Raw genomic sequence first — 22,060 nt, 5'->3', positions numbered from 1 at the left:
GGCACAGAAATGATACTGGTGAAACTTGTGTTGGCATTTACCTGTAAAAAAATTACTCAGTGTGCAATTTTACTTCAAACAGTGCAGCCAAGGATTTTTTCAAGCATATAGAAAACTGAAAGCTGTGCTACTGGTTTGTGTGATGTGTGCTTCTTCAAATGTGTCAGCAGTTTGAAGAGTGAAGGCTTATCGAATTTAATTTCAGACTCAAAGTGGCAATTTCATTTCCAACTGATATTTTTTGCTGCGTGTAACATCTGGAAAATAAAAGGGGTTCAAATTAAGATTGATATCTCCCATCTTTTGTCGAATAATGAAAAGCTCATTTGTATTCGGAATATAACAAGAAATGTATGCAGAACACCGACATTTACAGCATTGCTACTTATTGCGAGTGTGTTTTATGGCTAGTTTTAAGCCCCTGTATGTGGATCTTTTACAGCACTGAAAAATTGCAGTGTATATGCGCAATACCCTTAAATAACAAAAACAGACTTTTCTGAAATTTGCTGAGATATTTCATGGTTTATAATGCAGTTAAATCACTTGACATCCTAATCTGAACAGACATAAAAATGTAAAGGATGAGCTGGAACTGTTTTTACTCAAAGTTCTGCTTTTAGAGAAATTTTCTGTGTGGTGGAGAAATAAACTTTGCATTATTAGAATATAGTTGGTGTGTTATAGCATATTTAATGCAGTTTGTCAGAGTTCTCCATGCTGGTGCAATTGATATGGCAAAATTTAAAGCATGGCTATCAACATGTACCTCAAGTACATCTGCATGACCTTGGATCTTTGTCTCTGCTTGAATATATGCTCAATGAACTCCAGGCAAACAGCTAAATATTATTATGATTAAGCACAAGATGTCCGAGTGAAACGCGCCAACGTTTGATCATGTTCTGCTTGTCTGACATAGTGACAATAAACCATATGCTATAGCTTCATGGTGGTGTGTGCCCAATCTTTTCTCTTTGCCAAACAGCTAAATAAACAAATAAAATATATACATTGGAGTTGCAGTTCTGACCACTTAGTCCTGAGACAACATTTTAGGCCCATTTCAGTAAACCCTAATTAGTTTTATAAACTGCATTCCCTTTTTCCCCTAGTCATTTTTTGATTTTTTTTTTAAATGTGTATATAAATTTGTATGAATTAGTGTTAGTTTTCAAATTCCAAATGAAAAAAGAGAACGGAGGACTTAAAAAAATATATATTTCAGGATACATTCATGAACATAGAGATTAATTTGTGCCTTAAATTCTGCCTTGAGTTTAGCTGTAAATTTAAAAATAAGACATGGCCAACTAAGCAGGTTGGATGGAGGTTAGAAAATGAACTGATTGTCCAAATGCTTTTTTTTTTTTTTATCCCAACAGACCATAGGGATAGGCATATTTTAAAGCTGCAATCACAAGTCACAGGCTTCAAAATTTGAGAGCCTAGGTATAGTTAATATCCTCATATTTTTGTCCCCTCAAAATAACTCAACACGCAGCCATTAATGTCTAAACTGCTGGCAACAAAAGTGAGTACACCCCTAAGTGAAAATGTCCAAATTGGGCTCAATTAGCCTTTTTCCCTCCCTGGTGTCATGTGACTCGCTAGTGTTACAAGGTCTAAGGTGTGAATGGGGAGCATGTGTGTCAAATTTGGTGTTATCACTTTCACTCTCTCATACTGATCACTGGAAGTTCAACATAACACCTCATGACAAATAACTCTCTGAGAATCTGAAAAAAGAATTGTTTCTCTACCTAAAGGTGGCCTAGGCTATAAGAAGGTTACCAAGACCCTGAAAGTGAGCTGCAGCACGGTGGCCATACAGCGGTTTAGCAGGACAGCATGGTCGACCAAAAATTTTGAGTGCATGTGCTCAGCATCATATCCAGAGGTTGTCTTTGGGAAATAGATGCATGAGTGCTGCCAGCATTGCTGCAGAGGTTGAAGGGGTGGGGGGTCAGCCTGTCAGAGCTCAAACCATACGCCGCACACTGCATTAAATTGGTCTGCATGGCTGACGTCCCAGAAGGAAGCCTCATATAAAGATGATGCACAAGAATGCACAGGATACCCGCAAACGGTTTGCTGTAGACAAGCATACTAAGGACATTGATTACTGGAACCATGTCCTGTGGTCTAATGAGACCAAGATAAACTTATTTGGTTCAGATGGTGTCATGCGTGTGTGGCGGCAACCAGATGAGGAGTACAAAGTGACGTGGGAGTGTCATGGTCTGGGGCTGCATGAGTTCTGCTGGCACTTGGGAGCTACAGGTCATTGAGGGAACCATGAATGCCAACATTTACTGTGACATACTGAAGCAGAGCATGATCCCCTGCCTTCTGAGACTGGTCTACAGGGCAGTATTCCAACATGATAAGGATCCAAAACACACCTCCAAGACAACCACTACCTTGCTAAAGAAGCTGAGGATAAAGGTGATGGACTGCCCAAGCATGTCTCCAGACCTAAACCCTATTGAGCATCTGTAGGGTATCCTCAAATGGAAGGTGGAGGAGCACAAGGTCTCTAACATCAACCAGCTCCATGATGTCATCATAGAAGAGTGAAAGAGGACTCCAGTGGCAACCTGTGAAGCTCTGGTGAACTCCATGCCCAAGTGGGTTAAGGCAGTGCTGGAAAATAATGGTGGCCACACAAAATATTGACACTTTGGGCCCAATTTGGACATTTCACTTAGGGGTGTACTCACTTATGTTGCCAGAGGCTTAGAAATAAATGCCTGTGTGTTGAGTTATTTCGAGGGGACAGCAAATTTAAACTGTTATACAAGCTGTACACTCACTACTTTAAATTGTAGCAAAGTGCAATTTCTTCAGTGTCGTCACATGAAAAGATATAATAAAATATTTACAAACATGGGAGGGGTGTACTCACTTTTGTGAGATACTGTAGATATACACAGCTATATTCGGTATTGTGATTTGTAATCTATTAGTTTATTCTGCATGGAGAACAAAAAACTAAAATAAATGTACTAAAACTCCGAGTCCAGCTGTACATCCCTCCCCCGACTATTGTTGAGCAAGGCCATTCTCCGAGATTGATGGTAACCAAACACCTACTTGTCCTAAGATCCAGTTGAAGCATACAAATTGGATGATAGGGTTTTAGGGCTGTCAGTGGGTTACTTTAAATAATAATAATGTTGTTTAATAACAAGAAATGGTTGATTGTAAAAAGATGAGTGAAATCAATCAGTCAGCTGTAAATACTTTACAGGATGTCTGCAAGTTCTCTCAATTTCCCATCATTATTATTTTTTGTTATTTCCTCATAAGTGCTTCTATTCAATATCACATGTGCAGGCGGTAGGACTCCAGCTCTCTGTACTAGACAGCTTCCCTGGCTTGCTGTGTTTGACAACAGCGAACATTCAGTGGGTGTTGCCTGTATATTCATATAGTTTAGCAGTTATTGTTTCTAGTATACCAGATTACTGGCCACAAGCTGATTTAAAAGCCCAATTCTAGCTTCAGATTTTAAACATTAGAAAAAGTTAGAAAGCATGAAAAGTTAGTTTTAAAAGCCTTACATTTTGTTTTCCCTATTTAATAGCACTCCAAAGCACCCTAAACTTTCCTTCCTGGGTACAAGGGTGAAGATAGAGGTTTCTGAGAGAATAGTAGTCTATCTCCAGTGGTCCTATGTGCCCTCTAAGCACTTACAGCTAATGCTTTCCGATCAGCAACACTCAAATTTCCTACTCTCTTAGACCCAGTTCACACTTTTTCAGCTCAAAGCTCAGAATTGCTCAACAGGCAAAATCCCATTCATTTCAATGGTACCTGTTCACATTTGAGCGTTTTGTCCCCAGTAGCAAGATGCTTGCCGCTCATTAAAAAAGTACATGAGCTACTTTTTTAGGCAGATTTGAGCATTTTTGTTCCCCAGACTTTAATGGAACACACCTGAACAGTGAGAAATGCAAGAGGTTTTTTTCAGGTATTTTTCACTCAAAAAACAGCACCTTACATAGTTTTCTACTGGTCACAGCAAAAATGCCCAAATGAAAAATGCCTGAAAAAACACCTATAATATTAGCAAATCTGCTAAAAATACACTCTAAAACATCTGAAAAAAATGCTTGAATAAACACCTAAAATCGCTCAGTGTAAATGTACCCTAATGCCGCGTACATACGATCGGATTTTCCGATGGGAGATGTTGGATGTGAGCTTGTTGGCGGAAAGTCCGATTGTGTGTACACAAGTCCGTCTGACAAAAGTCCAAAGTACAAACACACATGCTCGAAATCAAGGACGAGTCGGAAGCGCTTGGTCTTGTAAAACTAGCGTTCGTAATGGAGATATCACGTATGTATTGTACATCACTATGTTCGTAATTGTTGGCTGACATTTGTGTGACCATGTGTATGCAAGACAAGTTGGAGCCAACACCCTTCAAACAAAATATCACGGATTTGTTGTCGGAAAGTCTGATCGTGTGTACGTGGCATTAGAGGTTAATGCCGTGTACACACGATCGGACATTCCAACAACAAAATCCTGGATTTATTTCCGACGAATGTTGGCTGAATCTTGTCTTGCATACACACGGTCACACAAATGTTGTTGGAAATTCCGAAAGTCAAAAATGTGGTGACGTTTAAGGTGGGTCCGCTGGAAGAGAAGCTCTCCTTATACACAGATGATACGCTGCTTTACTTACAAGATGTGGATTGCTCTCTTGCGGCGGCCCTAGACTTGTTTAACGAATTTGGACATTACTCGGGAGTGCGCATCAACTGGGATAAGTAAATTATTTTCCCTCTTTATCCCCTAACATACACTAATGCCCCAGACAACCAGTTGGTGTGGGCGGAACAGTTTAAATACTTAGACATCCATCCTAGAAGAGATCCGGCCAGCTGCTCTGATCTTAACATATCTCCTATACTTACCCAACTTAAGGAGAAATGTATGGCATGGACCTCACTAACCCTGACTCTTATGGGAAGAATTAGCCTCTTGAAAATTACTTTCCTTCCCAAATTTCTTTACTTTTTTTATAATTCCTCGGCCTGGATTCCCAGCCTGTTCTTTAAGGAGGTGGAGAAATGTATGGGTAGCTTTATATGGGTAGGGGCACTTCCTAGAATAGCAAAACATACCCTGGTCCTTCCGGTAAGATGTGGAGGCCTGGCACTTCCAGATATGCATGTGCAATTCTGGGCAGGAGTGCTGGTCACTGTCCTATGATGGTTTCTGCAGTCACGTGCAAATGCGGCGGTCTGTCTAGAGGCAGCAACCTTAGGCTCTCTTCAGGAACTGGGGAATTTGATTTACCGGGGGCCTCGAGCATATGGTGCGTTACCTCAGTCCACTAATGCCGCGTACACACGACCGGACTTTCCGGCAGACTTGGTCCGGCGGACTGGAATCCGTTGGACAATTCGATCGTGTGTGGGCTCCAGCAGACTTTTTTTCACAAAAGTCCGACGGACCTAGAAATAAAACATGTTTCAAATCTATCCGACGGACTCAAGTCCGACGGACTAAAAATCGGGAAAACTGTTTGTCTGTGTGCTAGTCCGACGGACCAAATATGACACATGGGCAGCTATTGGCTACTGGCTATTGACCTTCCTTGTTTAGTCCTGTTTATGTCATCATGTTCAAAACAAACAGACTTTCGATCGGACTTAGTCCGGTCGTGTGTGGCCAAGTCCGTTTTGTTCAGAAAGTCAGTCAGACCTCCACCGAAAGTCTGTCGGACCTAGTCCGTCAAAGTCCGGTAATGTGTAAAAATGAAGTTCAATAGCCAGTGCGGCTCTTCTGCCTGATTCTGAGCATGCATGGAATTTTGTGTGTCGGAATTGTGTACACGCGGTCGAAATTTGCGACAACAAGCTCATATTGAACATTTGTTGTCGGAAAGTGTGTACGCGGCATAAGGCTGACTCAACTCCTATGGATAAACCAGTGTACTGTAACACAGTACAATGGAAAACCTCAGTATAAAGTGGGCCTTAGAATTCAGTCCATTTGACATGATGGGCAACTTAACAGAAAAAGGTCACTCAAGGTCTAGATGATGAAACTCTGAAAATTCATTTGTGAAAATTTCATAAAACCTTACAATGCCACAGTGATATATTTGCAGTTATTCTGTAGAAATATAAAAAGGAAAAATAGAAAATAATGTGACACCTTTGTGTTGTATTGTGAATTTTTTCACAAGGACATATTGGGGGATATTTGCGAAAGGCAAGTCCACTTTGCACTGCAAGTACACTTGAAAGTGCACTGAAAGGACACTTGGAAGTGCAGTCGCTCTAAATCTAAGGAGTAGCTGAAATGAGGGGAAGCTCTGTTGATTTTATCATCCAATCATGTGCAAGCTAAAACTCTGTTTTTTTATTTTCCTTGCATGTCCCCCTCGGATCTACAGCGACTTAACTTCCAAGTACACTTGCAGTGCAAAGTGGATTTTCCTTTAGAAAATAACCCCCATTATATATTCCTTTTCAATTACTGATCAGTGTAGGCAGCTACAACAAAAAATAGCACCTGAATAATAAAAACTGGAAAAAAGAAATGGTACACAACCATGATCTATAAGAATTTATTTTGAATGCTTTCATAAAAACGGCTATAAGCAACAGTTTCCCTTTTCTGTTCATTTTTTTTTACTCCTTTTTAATAGCTCTCCAAAGCACCCTAAACTTTCCTTCCTGGGTAAGAGGGTGAAAATAGAGGTTTATGAGAGAATAGCAGTCTATCTCCAGTGGTTCAACATGCCCCCTAAGCCCTTACAATTAATGCCGTGTACACACGACCGGTTTTCCCGTTGGAATAAACTCCAAAGGTTTTTCTGATAGGGTTCTGTCAGAGTTCCGCTGAAACTGTCGTGTGTGTACACATGATCACACCAAAGTCCGATCGTTAAGAACGCGGTGACATACAGCACATACGAGGGGACTAGAAAAAGGAAGTTCAATAGCCAGTAGCCAATAACTTCTGTCTCGTACTTGCTTCAGAGCATGTGTCGTTTTTAGTGCATCGGAACAGCATACAGACGAGCAGTTTTCCCAATAGGAAATGGTTCCGTCAGAAATATTTAAAACATGTTCTATTTCTAGGTCCATCAGCATTTTCGGAAAAAAAAGTCAGATGAAGCATACACATAATCGGAATATTCTACGAAAAGCTTCCGTCTGACTTTTTTTGTCGGACATTCCACTCGTGTGTATGCGGCATAATGCTTTATAACCAGAAACACTCAAATACTGTACTTTCTTAGACCCCGTTCACACTTTTCACATTTTTCAGCTCAAAGCTCAATGCTCAAAAACGCTCAACAAGCAAAATCCCTTACATTTCAATGGCCCCTGTTTACATTTGATAGTTTTGTCACCTGCAAATGGCCTGTCACTCAAAAAAGTACATGAGCTACTTTTCAGGCAGATTTGGGAATTTTGTCCCCCTAGACTTCAATGGAAAATGCCTGAACAGTGAGAAATTTGCGTTTCTTTAGGCTTTTTGTCAGATGATTTCAGCTCAAAAAAAAACAGCTCCACTCCCCTTTTCTAGCATCACACCTTACACAGATTTCTATTAGCCACAGAAAAAATGCCTAAATAAAAAAAGCCTGAAAAAACACCTACTGCGTAATATTTGCAAATCTGCTAAACAAAACGCTCAAACGGCTGAAAAAAAATGCTTGAAAAAACACCTAAAAATGCTCAGTGTAAATGTAGCCTTATGCCCCATACACACGGTCGGATATTCTGACCATAAAATCCATCTGATTATTTTTTTGACGGATTTTGGCCGAAACTTGTCTTGCATGGTCACACAAAGTTGTTGGAAAATCCGATCGTTCAGAATGAGGTGATGTACAAAACATACGACGGGACTACGTAGAGGCCAGTAGCCAATAGCTTTCGTCTCCAAATTTTTTCTCATCATGCGTGCCATTTTTGTGTGCCGGAATTCTCTACACACGATCGGAAAATTTTAAATCCAGTTCTCAAACTTTTTCCGTTTGAAATTCAGACAGAAAAAGTCCGATAGAGCCCACACACGTTCAGATTTTCCGACACCATAATCCGATCTGACTTTTTCCATCGGAATTTCCGACCGTGTGTATGGGGCATTAGAGTTTAAGACTGGCTCAACACCTATGGGTTAACCTACTGTAAGCTACAACAAAAAATAGGATCTGATCAATGAAAACTGGAAAAAAGAAAAGTTGCACAAATGTGACCAAAAACAATTTATTTTTTAGTGCTTTCATAAAAAATGGTTGAATATGAGCAACAGTTTCCCCTTTCTGTTCATTTTTTTTTTTTAATTCCATTTTTAATGAATCATCTTCCTAGCATGGTGTCAGATTCTGGCTTTGTACTGTTCCTCCAAACATGCAGGCTGCTAATAAAGGTTTAGTTTTCTTTTAGAAAGAACGTGACATTTAGCTATTTAGATAAATGTTAAAGATTTTTCCATTTCCTTGTATCGGCATAGGATGTGTTTATTCTCCTTGTCGCTAGGATAGCTTGGTGCTATCAAATCTGTCCATTAGAATTGTTTATTCAAATAATAACTTCTTCGTAGGCAAGACATTAAAAAGATTTTAAAACTCAAAGAATCTTTAGGTTGTTAGCAAGCTGGGGCCTAGAAGAATGCTATTGAAGACCTCATCTGACCTTTTGTAACCAGTTTGGCACTGCAAGGGAAATATTTTCATCTGACTATTTTGTTCTAAGTCCCTGTGATCTGTAATGGTTTGTTTATACAGTCTTTCTTTTAATCAGATTGGTTTCAATGTTTTATTTTTTATTTTTTGCTAATGTTGTTTCCTTTTCTCTGTTTTGTCCTTTTTTTTCCTGAAGGGATTTAAGGACAATGTTTACCGGCAAAGAAGAAAATATTTTGTGGATGTTGCTATGAACTATAAATAGTAAGTTTGACTGATTTTTTGCATGGTCTTGATAAGTTACAAGTGGACCTACAGCCAAAACATTTTTATTAGTGTAGGACAGAGCAATGGAAGTGTTAGAACTTCTGTCAAATTGTTATTGCTGTCTCTGTCCCTGGTGGAAAATTCACCCTCACTTTCAACCCCAGAGACTATTGTTTATGGAACAGAAAGGTAAGTGATATTTGACCGGTGTGTCTTGCACATGAAAAAGATTCAGCGGAACGAGGGTAACCCCACGGACCTTAGCCAATGGTATAAAATATAACCTTTATTGTGATTACTATATTAAATATATATGTGACTGTGTGCATTACTCTCACTTAAAGAGAGGTTAATGGGTTACATAGTTAGTAAGGTTGAATAAAGACACCAGTCCATCCAGTTCAACCTGAGTGAGTGTCTACAATTGTCCCTATCCCTGTACATTTCACACTCACATTAGTCCCTACTTTCAAGAAGCCCACAATCCAAGGAGCCCACAATCCAAGTTCCCCATTCATATACTAGGGCCAATTTATTGGACAGAAGCCAATTAACCTACCTGCATGTCTTTTGGAGTGTGGGAGGAAACCGGAGTACCTGGAGGAAACCCACGCAGGCACAGGGAGAACATGCAAACTCCAGGCAGGTAGTGTCGTGGTTGGGTTTCAAACCAGCGACCCTTTTTACTGCTAGGTGAGAGTGCTATCCACTACACCACTGTGCTGCCCATGTTCTATAGGGATGCAAGAGAACAAGCAATGGTCACCTAAACAAATAAGGGTAGTAAAAGAAAAAAGAAGGGATTAACACCACCTGCTTCACCAAAACATTGGTCTTTAATAGACACAGCTAAGAGGTGATGAGTACAGACGATATCTCATGACCATTTACAATTCTAATTTATGAAGTCATACTGTCCTATGACCAGTTGGAAAACTAATTTTAGTGTATTGGCCGCAATGTTTTTCTTTTACTACCCAATTGTTCGGGTGACCATTGCTTGTTCTCTTGCATCCCTATTGAACTCATTAACCTCCCTTAAAGTGAATGTAATGCACACAGTCACATATATATATTTTATATAGTAATTTCAATGAAGGTTATATTTTATACCGTTCGCTAAGGTGTGTGGGGTTAAGCAGCCTCGTTCTGCTGAATCATTTGATTGCCAGACAAGGTATACTTTTTTATTTAAGTCACTGGTTATTGAATTTGCACATGAAAATACCTTGTGGCAGGAGTTTCGATAAATATGTAGTTCTGATTATATTAAATTAATGCCAATATTAACCAATTCACCCCCTTAGGATGTACCTGTACATCCTCAGGTAGACAAAGTTATATTGGGATCTTGGCAGCAACTGCAGCCATGATCCGGATTTCAAAAGTTCAGCCAGTGATGAGCTTTACTGTAGAAGTGATCCATGCTGCTTATCACTTGTACAGGGCATGGAAGGGGGCCCCGCTTCCGCTGCCACAAGCCGCCATTCCCAAGCCTGGGACCATTGCCACCTGTTGTCTCCGGTAAACAGAGAGAGAAGGAAGGTACACCCGTACCCGCCCCTCTCTGTGACATAAGAAACCCAAAACGATTAGGATTTAGTCCCTTTCGGTTTGTTGTTTGCAAGTTGTTACTGCCTTGTAAAACTCCCCTGTTCTCCCATGCCCACGTGCAAGTGCAACGCTTATGTAGGTCCCACGTGCATATATAAACAGTAACAGCACCACACATATGAATTATCATCAAGAACACCAGAGTGAGCAATAATTCTGGCACCAGACTTCCTGTGTAACTCTAAATGGTTACCTGTAAAGGCATAGTGATTTTTAAGCAGCTTAGTTTGTCGCCATTCCATGGGCTTACACAATTTTAAAGTGTGACACGTTAGGTTTCTATATACTCAGCATAACATCATTTTTTATATTTTATTTAAAAAAATATGATGCAACATTAAAAATTGCAACAACCATTATTTTGCTCTGCTTAAAAAAAATTATGGAATGTTTGGAGGCTTTAAGTAATTTTCTAGTAAAAGAAATGCAGATTTTAACAGGTATGCAAGAAATATCAGAATTGTCCTGGTTTTGACATGGTTAATAAATTCTTGTTGCTTTTATTTAGTGGGCAGCCAATTCCAAGAGTGGAGTACACAGAGGAAGAGATAAAAACTTGGGGTACAGTGTTTAAAGAACTCACGAAGTTGTATCCAACTCATGCCTGCAGAGAATATTTAAAGAACCTACCTCTATTAACCAAATACTGTGGATACAGAGAAGATAATGTACCACAACTGGAAGATGTGGCAGTATTTTTGAAAGGTGAGGCTAAAGTTATATCTATATGATTATAGCTTTTAAAGTGTATCTATGGTAAAATTGTAAAATCATATATTCATTTCCACACTGAATTTAAAGGGGTTGTAAAGTCTCCAGGTTTTTCACCTTAATGCATTTTTTGCATTCTGGTGAAAAACCTGTGCTGCAGCTGCCCCAGAGCCCCCCTTTTTATTACCTGCGCCCGTTCATTCCAGTGATGTGCACGAGCCCAGAGACTCCAGCCACTGTCTCCATCCTCATTGGATAGATTGATAGCAGCAGGAGCCATTGGCTACTGCTGCTTTTAAATCCAGTAACAAGGGAGCGCGGGGCGGGGCAGAGTCCTGCGGTGAAGAGAGGCAGAACGGGGAGATGTAAACAAGGAATTTCCCTATTCTGTCTAGCAACATGACAGGGATCTACTGCTCCATGTTATCGTTGTAGTGAGCCCCCCCCCCCACAGTTAGAACACACTGAGGGAATACACTTAACCCCTTAATTGCCCCCTAGTGTTTAACCCCCTCCCTGCCAGTGATATGTATATGGTAATCAGTGGTTATTTTTATCTCTGATCACTGTATAAATGTCAATGGTCCCAAAACAGTGTCAAAAGTGTCCAATCTGTTCAGCGCAATGTCGCAGTCATGACATTACTAGTAAAAAAAAAAAAATTATGATAAAATTGCCATGAAGCTCTCCCTTATTTTGCAGACTCTATAGCTTTTGCGCAAACCAATCAATATACGCTTATTGCAATTTTTGTTTACCAAAAACACGTAGAAGAATATATATCGGCCTAAACTGTGGAAGAAATTCGTTTTTTTTAGATATTTTTGGGGTATTTTTTCAAAATCGTCACTCTTTTTTTGCCTATAGTGCAAAAAAACAAACAAACTCTGAGGTGATCAAATACCACCAAAAGAAAGTTCTATTTGTGGGAAAACAGGACGTCAATTTTGTTTGGGTACAACGTTGCATGACCGTGCAATTGCCAGTTAAAATGACGCAGTTAATCTGAAAGTCTGTAAAAATACTTTGTAGAGATCACCATACATTTACTTCCTGGAATTCTGTGGCACTTATTCACTGTGGCCTGTGAGTAGGCACTGCTGTGTCACACATTTCACAGAGCCTGCCTTCTAAACTACAGAGGGTCTTAGCCCTTGTACACACGGTTGGAGATTCCAACAACCAAATCCGACGGATTTTGTCCGACGGATTTTGTCTGAAACTGTTGCATACACACGGTCGGACAAAGTTGTTGGAAAATCCGACGTGATTACGTTATTTTGTTATGACGGGACTACGTTCACGCTAGTAGCCAATAGCTTTGGTGTAGGAATTTGATCTGAGCATGCGTGGCACTTTGTCCGATCGGAATTCTCTACACATGAACGGAGTATGTCCGATCGGAGCATTTTGTTGGAAAATTTTACCAACAAGTTGGAAAACTTGGTCCGTCGGATACTCAGACGGAAACAGTCCGATGTAGACCACATCCAGTCGGAATATCCGACAAAATGGTCCGATCGGACACATTCCGTCTGAATCTCCGACCGTGTGTACAAGGGCTTAGAGAAGGAGATTCAGGAGACCAAGCCAGTGCTGGAATCAAAGCTTGCAGTCAGCAAGGTACCATGAGATATGCAGTCCTAAGCAGTAAACAGCAGAGGGGAAGCTGAAAAGCATGTGGCTTCCCTAGGAAGTAGTGGAAAGAGATGGCCTACAGACAGGCAGAACTCACAACATGAATGGAGGTTTTTCATCTAAGCTTATATCGAATTGTGAAGAATAACTATTTTATTGCTATTCCAATGCTGATGGTATAAAATTAGGATGTACAGTATACTGTGACTAATGACCTCTTTTAAAGTGGATGGAGCAGGATAGGGATGGCACATACATACAGTATATGAAACCCTGTTTCTGGAGGACCTAATAGGCCCTATTGCCACTCTTAGCATTTGAAAAAAATGTACGTTGTGGGGGGTCATTTACGATAAATGATCCTGCAGTCCCGGAAAATACTATAGCACCCAATTAAGGCCAATTAAGACTTCAACTCTCAGAAACTGGGCGCTAATGGAAATGGAAAGCAGCGCTATTGCCGGAAAACATGCCTGTCAGATCACATATGCTGGCATAGTGGAAGTCAATGGGGCTCAAACCTGCAAAATCTAAAGTTCTCACCGAAGGCTTATATGCAAGTTCTTTGCCATTTAAAGTTTATGGGGACCTGGGTCCTGCCCCAGGGGACATGTATCAGTTGGAATTTTTTTTTTTTTAAATGGCCATTTTTTCAGGAGCAGTGGTTTTAATAATGCTTAAAGTGAAACAATAAAAATGAAAAATTCCTTTAACCTTCCTGGCGGTATGATTATGTCGGATTTTAGGTGCTGAAAGCGGTACTTATTTTGCATGGAGATTTGGCGTTTTATATTGTAGGCCTTTAATTCTTAGGAATAACTCACTTAAATCTGCCCAAACCAGAGTCTAGTAGACATCCCAGGTATGATAAATTTTTAAACACAAAACCATAAATTATAATATAATAAATAACTATAAATAATAACCAATAATATATCATAATAATAAATTTTATTCAATAAATTTTAGTGTAATTTGTGTATCGCTATCGCTCTTTTCCAGCACATCATAAACGTCTTTTGAGGTAGAGGTGCGCTTTTTTGATGCCATGGTCGTTCTGCAGTTTACTGGCAGAAAGTACAGTAAAACTAAAGGAAAGGGCACTGGATAAAGCACTGGGGAGCAAACTGAGGTCAATTTATTAGATACAGTAAAGTAATCCAATAAGATTACAATGTATGGTGTGTGTTATAATTTTTACATTTTGAATCTGGTGTCGATTCCACCCCCCTGCGTCGTGGCGCTTGCAGGGAAGGGAAGCCAGAACACACAGAGGATCGAGCGGATTATTCAGCCGCCGTACGTGGGATCCTGGGGACAAGGTAAGTAACCTCTTCCAGGATCCAGCGAAGCAATCCTGTGTGGCTCAGGGTTATCGATAATGGCTCTAAAATCTCACCCCAAGCCACATTCGGGAATACCTCTAAGGGGGTTAAATATCATGCCTGGGTGGTGTCCTTATTATGCCTGTAAAGTAGGGCATCTTTTCTGTGTTTATTACTGTAACGCAGCAAAATAAAATATCTCAAGGAAAAAATGTAATTTAAAATTGCTTGTAGCTGTAATGAATGCCAGTTCCCGACAATATAGAGTAAAAATCTAAGAAAAAATGGGGTAGGGCTCCCAAAATCCATACCAGACACTTATCCAAGCACTCAACCTAACAGGCCACATGCCCTCAACATGGGGAGGGTGCTTTAGGGTCCACCCAAAACATCTTGTCCCCATGTTGATGCGGACAAGGGCCTCATCCCCACAAACCTTGCCCGGTGGTTGTGGGGGTCTGCGGGCGGGAGGCTTATCGGAATCTGGAAGACCACTTTAACAAGGGGACCCCCAGATCCCACCCATTGTACCCCTACCCATTCACCTAATAAAGCAGTGATGTGTGACAAAAGACAATAGCTGTTTTTTGACAATTCCTTTATTAAATATGTCTTCTTCTTTTCCCCCGCTCCTTCCTCCATCTTTCTCTGTTCTTCCTACGGTTTTCTCTTTCCTCCAGCCGCTTCTTCCCCGCTAATTCCTCCATCTTCATCTGCTTCTTCCTCTGGTCTTCTCCATCTTCCTCCGGCTTCTTCTTCGCCCGTTTCACCCTCCGTTCTTTCTCCTCCACCTCTCCCACCGCCATTCCTGCTGAACATTCAAAAAACAAACCTCCTCGGATGCTGCGATGGGGAGCATGACGTCACTCCAAGACCCCACCCCTTGTGACTTCAACGCCCAGGGCATGATGGGTCAGTGATGTCACAAGGTGGCGGGGTCTCGTGCTGATATCATTCGGTGGCCACGCCCCATAGTTATATATGAAATGTGCACTATAAAAGCAGACAGATCAGCTGGCTGCAGCGTCGGAGGAGGGTTGTTGTTTTCATATTCAGTGGGTCTGGGGCGGTAGCGGCGGAGGAGAAGGACCAGAGGATGAAGCGGGGAAGAAGAGGCCAGAGGAAAATGGAGAAGACTGGAGGAAGAAGCGGAGGGTGATGGAGAAAGAACTGGAGAAGAAACAGCTGAATGAAGAAGGAGTAAACCAAAGGAAGACCGGAGGAAGATGGAGGAAGAAGCGGGGGAAAGAAGAGGACGTTTTTAATAAAGGAATTGTCGAAACCGACTATTGTCTCTTGTCACATTTCACTCCTTTTTTAGGTACAAAGTGATGCATCTCTTGCCACCATCTTCTGTCACCGTCTTCTGTCTCTCCCGCCACCACCTACTTCTCCCACTGCTATGTTCTTCCTTGCCGCCATCTTCCTCCATTGTGTTGTCACCGCTGTCTGGCGTCTCTTACACAGCCATGGGGTGTGACCATCTGTAGACATCACACAGAAAGCCTGCCCCCCTTTTCCAAAAAATAATCTAAGTCCAAAAAGAACGTCCAAAACTAACTTTCTTATCTTAAAGACTATTTCGACAGGAGACAAATAAAATACCAGCATGTCTTTGGATTGTGGTGAGAAACCCACACATGGAGAACATATGAACTTCAACATAAGCATTAAGATGTTGGGGTATTGAACCAGCAACCAGCGGGCAGCCTCACACTTGTCTGCATCTCTATGGTATGAACCAGTCCAAGATCATAGCCATGCTCAGTGTCACAAGCAATATACAATATATTGTCCACATGCCACATGAACTGTAATGGCATCCTAGTCTCAGTCCATAGGGTTCAAAATTCATTTAGCCCACCCTTTGCAGCTATAACAGCTTCAACTCTTCTGGGAATGCTGTCCACAAGGTTTAGGAGTGTGTTTATGTGAATGTTTGACCATTCTTCCATAAATGCATATGTGATGTCAGCCACTGATGTTGGACGAGAAGGCCTGGCTTACAGTCTCTGCTCGAATTAATCCCCAAGGTGTTCTGTTTAGGTCAGAACTCTGTGCAGGCCAGTCAAGTTCCTCCACCCCAAACTCACTCATCCGTGTCTTTATGGACCTTGCTTTGTTCAGTGGTCCAAATCATTTGGTGGAGGGGAATTATGATGTGGGGTTGTTTTTCAGGGGTTGGGCTTGGCCTCTTAGTTCCACTGAAGGGAACTCTTAAGGCATCCGCATACCAAGACATTTTGGACAATTTTCTGCTCTCAAAAACAGTTTGGGGACGGTCCCTTTTCTGTTGTAACATGACTGCACACCAGTGCACAAAGCAAGGTCCATAAATACATAAATGAGCGAGCTTGTGGAGTGGAGAGTAATAAGTGAAAGTGACAGAGAAAAAAATATTCTACCAAAACATCAAAAAAAAAAAAAGTTGAAGTAGAAGCAACAATGTTACAAAGGAAAATTTATTTCAGAGAAAGATACATTTCATCTCAACAATAAAAGGATTTATTTGGGGAAGTTACAATTGTACCCTTAGAATCAATGGCTAATGCCACGCACACATGACCGGATTTCCCGACGGACTTCAGGCGGAGTTCCGATGGACTTTCCGAAAGAGCAGACTTGCCCACACATGACCGGACTTTCCTGCAGACAAGGTCTGCCTGTCTTCCGGGTGAACTTTCAACGGACTTACGACGGACTTCCAAATAAATGGACTTGCCCACACACGGACTAAAGTCCATTCATTTTGAATGTGATGAGTTATGACGGGACTAGAAAAGGACATCAATCTCGCCGTTTTCATCGGCGAGATTGACACCTTGCGAGCCCCGTCGTCTGGTATGGATTTTAAGGGGAACCCCCTATGCCGAAAAAACAGCATGGGGGTCCCCCCAAGGCCATACCAGACCCTTATCCGAGCACGCAGCCTGGCCGGTCAGGAAAGGGGGTGGGGACGAGCGAGCACCCCCCCACCCCGAACCGTACCAGGCTGCATGACCTCAACATGGTAGGTGAGAGGTAGGTGCTTTGGAGACGGGGGCGCCCTGTGGGCCCCCCACCCCAAAGCACCTTGTCCCCGTGTTGATGAGGACAAGAGCCTCTTCCCAACAACGCTGGCCATTGGTTGTCAGGGTCCGCGGGCAGGGGGTATATCAGAATAAGGGAGCCACCTTTAAAAAGAGGGCCCCAGATCCTGGCCGGCCCACCCTTTGTGAATAAGTATGGGGTACATCATATCCCTACCCATTCACCTGGGGGAAAGAAAGTCAATAAAAAAACACACTAGACAGGTTTTCAAAGTAGTTTATTAGACAACTCCGGGGGTCTTTTCCCGGCTTCGGGTGTCTCTTCCGACTCCTCCGCTCTCTCCAGCCTCTTCTCCCGCTCTTCGGCCTTCTCTTCCAGTCTGCAGTTCTTCTCCCACTCCCCGATTCTTCTCCCGGGCCCTGATATCTTCTGCTCTTTTGCTAGAGATGGCCCGGTCTCTTCCGTCGTCTTCTTCCCTCTTCTCTTCTTCCGATGTTGACACGACGCTCTCTCCCACTGTAATGCTGTGTGCGAGGTCCGCAACGACTTATATAGGCATGGGGCGTGGTCACCCAGAGATGTCACCCGGTGACCCCACCCATTATGACGTCACAGTCCTGGGGCATGCTGGAAACATTCTCGCGGGCAGGTGCTGTAGCTGCCCTTGGGTTGTATTTGGTCCGTCGGACCAGCATACAGATGAATGAGTTTCCCACTAGGAACTGGGTCCGGCGGAGTTGCGGCAGGAAGATTCAAAGTCCGTCTTATTTTTGGACAGCAAAGGTCCGATGGAGCCCACACACGATAGAATTGTCCGATGGATTCATTCCGTCTCACCTTTGCTATCAAATCATGTGTACGTGGCATAAAACTTGCATTGGAATATAATAGCGCAGATTTTCACTCGCAAAAAATGCTCTTTAACACAGCGCTCATTCTGGTATTTACTATAGCGCCCTTTAAAAAGGATATTGGAGCTAAAATGAGAGCTATTTGCAGGTCTGAGCATGCTCAGTTGTGTTGGCACCTAGTTGTACAAAAACTGGGAATTTATCTCTTCTCAGACTTTTAAAGACATTTCAGTAAAGAAATTACTTTTTCACACAGCTTAAAAGCAGATTATCTTTAAATAATATACCACATATTTCGGTACCATTTAGGCGATTATATCATGCTCTAAACATTATTTCCATGTGCACTACTCCAGGTTTTAGCAGAGTAAGGGTTTGGGCGCTATTTGGTTTCAGGTAACCATAGTAAATGCGATTTTGGGAGTATTTTTTTACCACACTATACTGAATACCGTTTTAGCGCTAATTAGCACGATTAGCGCTAATTCACAGTAATTAGCGTCACAGTGCTATAGTAAATGACCCACGTGTTTCTCTATCCCACAGAAGTGAAGACTATACTGGATAACCCTGGCAGTCTGAATCAGCATATTGTGTGCTGGTGTGGATGGCTGTTTGTGTTTCTATTTAGGCATTAGTGTCATGGTCGGTGTTGGGACAAGGTACTCTTGCAACCAAGACGTGAACACCAAAGTGTTCTCTCCTTCCCCGACCTCTTTATTCGGTGCTACAAAAACTAACACAAGTTTAAAATTCGAATATGAATTTCAGCTAAGAGTAAGGAATAAAGGAGATAATAAAAATAACAAGGGTTAACTAAAGTTTTAGCTACACATTTTAGGGTTGAAAAAAAAATTACAGTAGGGCAAACTACAAGTGTTATTCTGTGATTTGTTCCTTTTATAAAGACATGAGAATTATATTTCTGGTACAAAGCATTTTTTTCCATTTGGCATTACAAACACAAATGAAAGAAGTTTACATACAAACATAAAAAAAGCATAATAACATTCTAAGGGAAGACGAGACGGAGAAAGTTGATAAAAACTAATTGGGATTCCCTGAGGGTAAAATAGGGACTAATATATTGTTTTAAAAAGCATTTACTTATCCCTAGGTATAACTGGCAAAGAAATTCATTGCTGCAATGCTTATTGGCATTATGCATAGTTCACTTTCCACAAAGCGATATAGGGTGCCTCTCAATAGGTTTTTGAGGTATTGCATTATATTTTTGAATTCACTAGGGGCATTTTTTAGAATTGACTTTTACAAGAGTCAGTATAAGATTGGCTTACACTTATGCTTTGCCATAACATGTAGCACTTTATAGTACAATCTATTTAGTACCCCAGCCTAGAACTACAGTGGATGACATGCCATAAATTGTGGTCCGCTGCATTAAAAAATAAATGCATGTTTGATTTCCCTTGCCATGTGTTGTCTTCCTTGAAGCAAAACTACATAGAGTGGGTGGATTCTGGCCATTATGACATTATTGCACACTTACCTTTTATTGTGCCCCATTTCCAGTGGTGACGGGTCCATCCATTGCTGCTGTCACCACTGCTGCTTCTCCCAGGTCTTGAGGTGCTCCTCTTCAGCCATTGCATAGCCATTGATATAACACATGCGTATGTCAAGAATAAGTCAGGCTGTATACTGCACAGAGTATGTGCCATGCAACATACATAGAATAAGAACCATTGCTAGGAGTGCAGGGAAAGTACTCCTTGGCATATGAGAATTTGTAGGTCTATTTCGCCAAAACTGTAGCTCTTTGCAGTTTTTCACAATTGGTTTAGTTTCTTTTCATTGCAACTTTTTGTTAATATGTGAAATACCACATGTTAACACAAATGCAGTAAAACATTGCAATGGACCAGAAAAGTGTGGACAGGGTCCTAAATGTGCACATTGGAGACTCCTGTGGTAAGGTGTAAGGACTGGTGCTTGAAGATGACTAGTATTTGAGTAGGTGCTTGTCTTGCTTAGTATACCATCTCTATTAGCCTGGCATTCCCACATACCAGGCCTGCGCCATTGTAGAAATGGCACCAATGGTTCTTGTGCTGGGGGTAGGTCATAGCTGTAAATCTTGAAAGTTCAGGATTTTTCTTTAATGATGAACTGTTATGGGAAATTTAAAAAATAAACAACTTATTTTTTTATATCTGTTATTTCTATTGATAGGTGTGCTTTAAAATTAGTACATAAGTATGCCAATCCTCAACAGATGTGGCGTTGCCACTCATAGATAAATAATAATACCAGTAATTTATTTTCATTAATAGTATTCATTCTAATAATAATAATAATAATAATAATAATAATAATTAATATTATTAATAATAATAATTTTCATTCTATATAAAATCTAGGGACAATTAAAAGTATAGGCTACTACTCAGATTCTAACTATCATGGTTTTGCGCAGATTAGAAATTAAATGTCAGCAAATGTTTGGTTGCTATGGCCACCATCATATTTAAGCTCTCAATTTTTATGTATGAGCCCCATCGTTCTTCTTGTATAAGCAGTCTAGAAATGACAGTCTTTTGTGTTCACTTCATGAGGACATCTTTTTTTAAATTAACGTTAGATTTTACAGTTTAGAACTGTAGCCTACAACCAGTGACTTGAGAGCGCAGAGTGAATTTGTTCTTGGTTTACTGCTAATCAGACAGATCCGAGACTTTGCTGAACAATCACACTTTGAACCCATACAGTATATGCATGCTGATTTTGCATGATCTTGCCATATGCATACTTGAATACATCTTGACAAATCTAGCAAGCATCTCCTTTCATCAGTCTGTTCAATTTGCTTTGGCTTGCAGTGAAATGTTTATCGATTTTCCCATCTCTACTTAGGCACTGTGCTGTTTTTGGTGTGGCTCTTAGCCACCCTGACGGTATGATTATATCCGATTTTAGCGTCTCAAAGCGGTACAATTGTTTTGCATAGAAATTTGGTGTTTTATATTGTAGGCCTGTAATTCTTAGCAATAACACACTTAAATTTGTCCAGACAGGAGTCTAGTAGATATCCTGGGTATGATAAAGTTTGAAACACAAAATCATAAATTATAATATAATAAATAACTATAAATAATTCTAAAAAATATAATTAAATAATAATAATAATAAAATAAATTTCCCCACATTTTACTATCGCTCAATTCTGCAAGTGTTCTAATTTACTATCACTGTTTTCTAGCTGGTCTAAAACCACTTTTGATGTAAAGGGACACTTTTTGGTTGCCATGGACATTCTCAAGTTTCCAGGCAGAAAGAACAGTATATATAACTGCATGCAGGTCATTGGACAAAGCATTAGGGACAAAAGGGATGTGAAATGATTTCATACAGTAATGTAATGTGTAAGATTACAGTGTACTGTATGTGTTATGAATTTTGTACTTTTTGAATTTGCTGCCCGCCTCTGCCCCCGTGCGTCGCTCACAGGGAACGGAGCCTGGCACACAGAGGCATCGGGTGGAGGACACAGCCCGCAGACACAGTGGGGGAGCATTGTGGGATCCTGGGGACAAGGTAAGTATATCAAACAGATGGTACAGCGCTCTAACTAAAATAAAATGATTACTAACATATTAAAATTAATAAAAAGTCCAAAGATAGCTTTTGAGTCAAAAAGTCCACGTGAGGAATCTTCAGTGGTATACAGTCAGTTCATGCATAAAGTGACTTAGTGCCAAGGGGGGGGGGGACCACCACCAATGGTAAAATTGGCTGCTCACCTCATCGTATGGACCCTTTAAATTACAGAGGGTCATATGCACTTAAATATCAATTCGTCCAATCGCTGTACTCCTCTCCGACAGTATCCGACCGATTCACAAACGAAAACACAGCTTTCTCCCATTCCCGCCCATAGGGACGTAATGTTCGGACGGAGATCACGTGACGTCACCCGCGGTCATTGATCATTT

At 41.0% G+C, this 22,060-nt stretch overlaps 1 protein-coding gene across 1 annotated transcript in view; it reads left to right on the top strand.

Moving 5' to 3' along the window:
* The window catches only part of TPH2 (tryptophan hydroxylase 2), a 406,589-nt gene that overhangs the window by 89,294 nt on the left and 295,235 nt on the right, over positions 1-22,060 (top strand). Inside the window, exons 5-6 of the mRNA XM_077468486.1 lie at positions 8,868-8,935; positions 11,061-11,257. Of these exons, the coding sequence (XP_077324612.1) occupies positions 8,868-8,935; positions 11,061-11,257 (265 nt within the window). The remainder of the gene's footprint in view (positions 1-8,867; positions 8,936-11,060; positions 11,258-22,060) is intronic.

The sequence above is a fragment of the Lithobates pipiens genome, unplaced genomic scaffold (assembly GCF_037356315.1).
Source record: "Lithobates pipiens isolate NorthernLeopardFrog02 unplaced genomic scaffold, aLitPip1_a1.2 Scaffold_8, whole genome shotgun sequence".
Classification (NCBI taxonomy): domain Eukaryota; kingdom Metazoa; phylum Chordata; class Amphibia; order Anura; family Ranidae; genus Lithobates; species Lithobates pipiens.
Note: the sequence above shows the minus strand (reverse complement) of the source record. Positions and strands in the feature narration are given on the sequence as shown.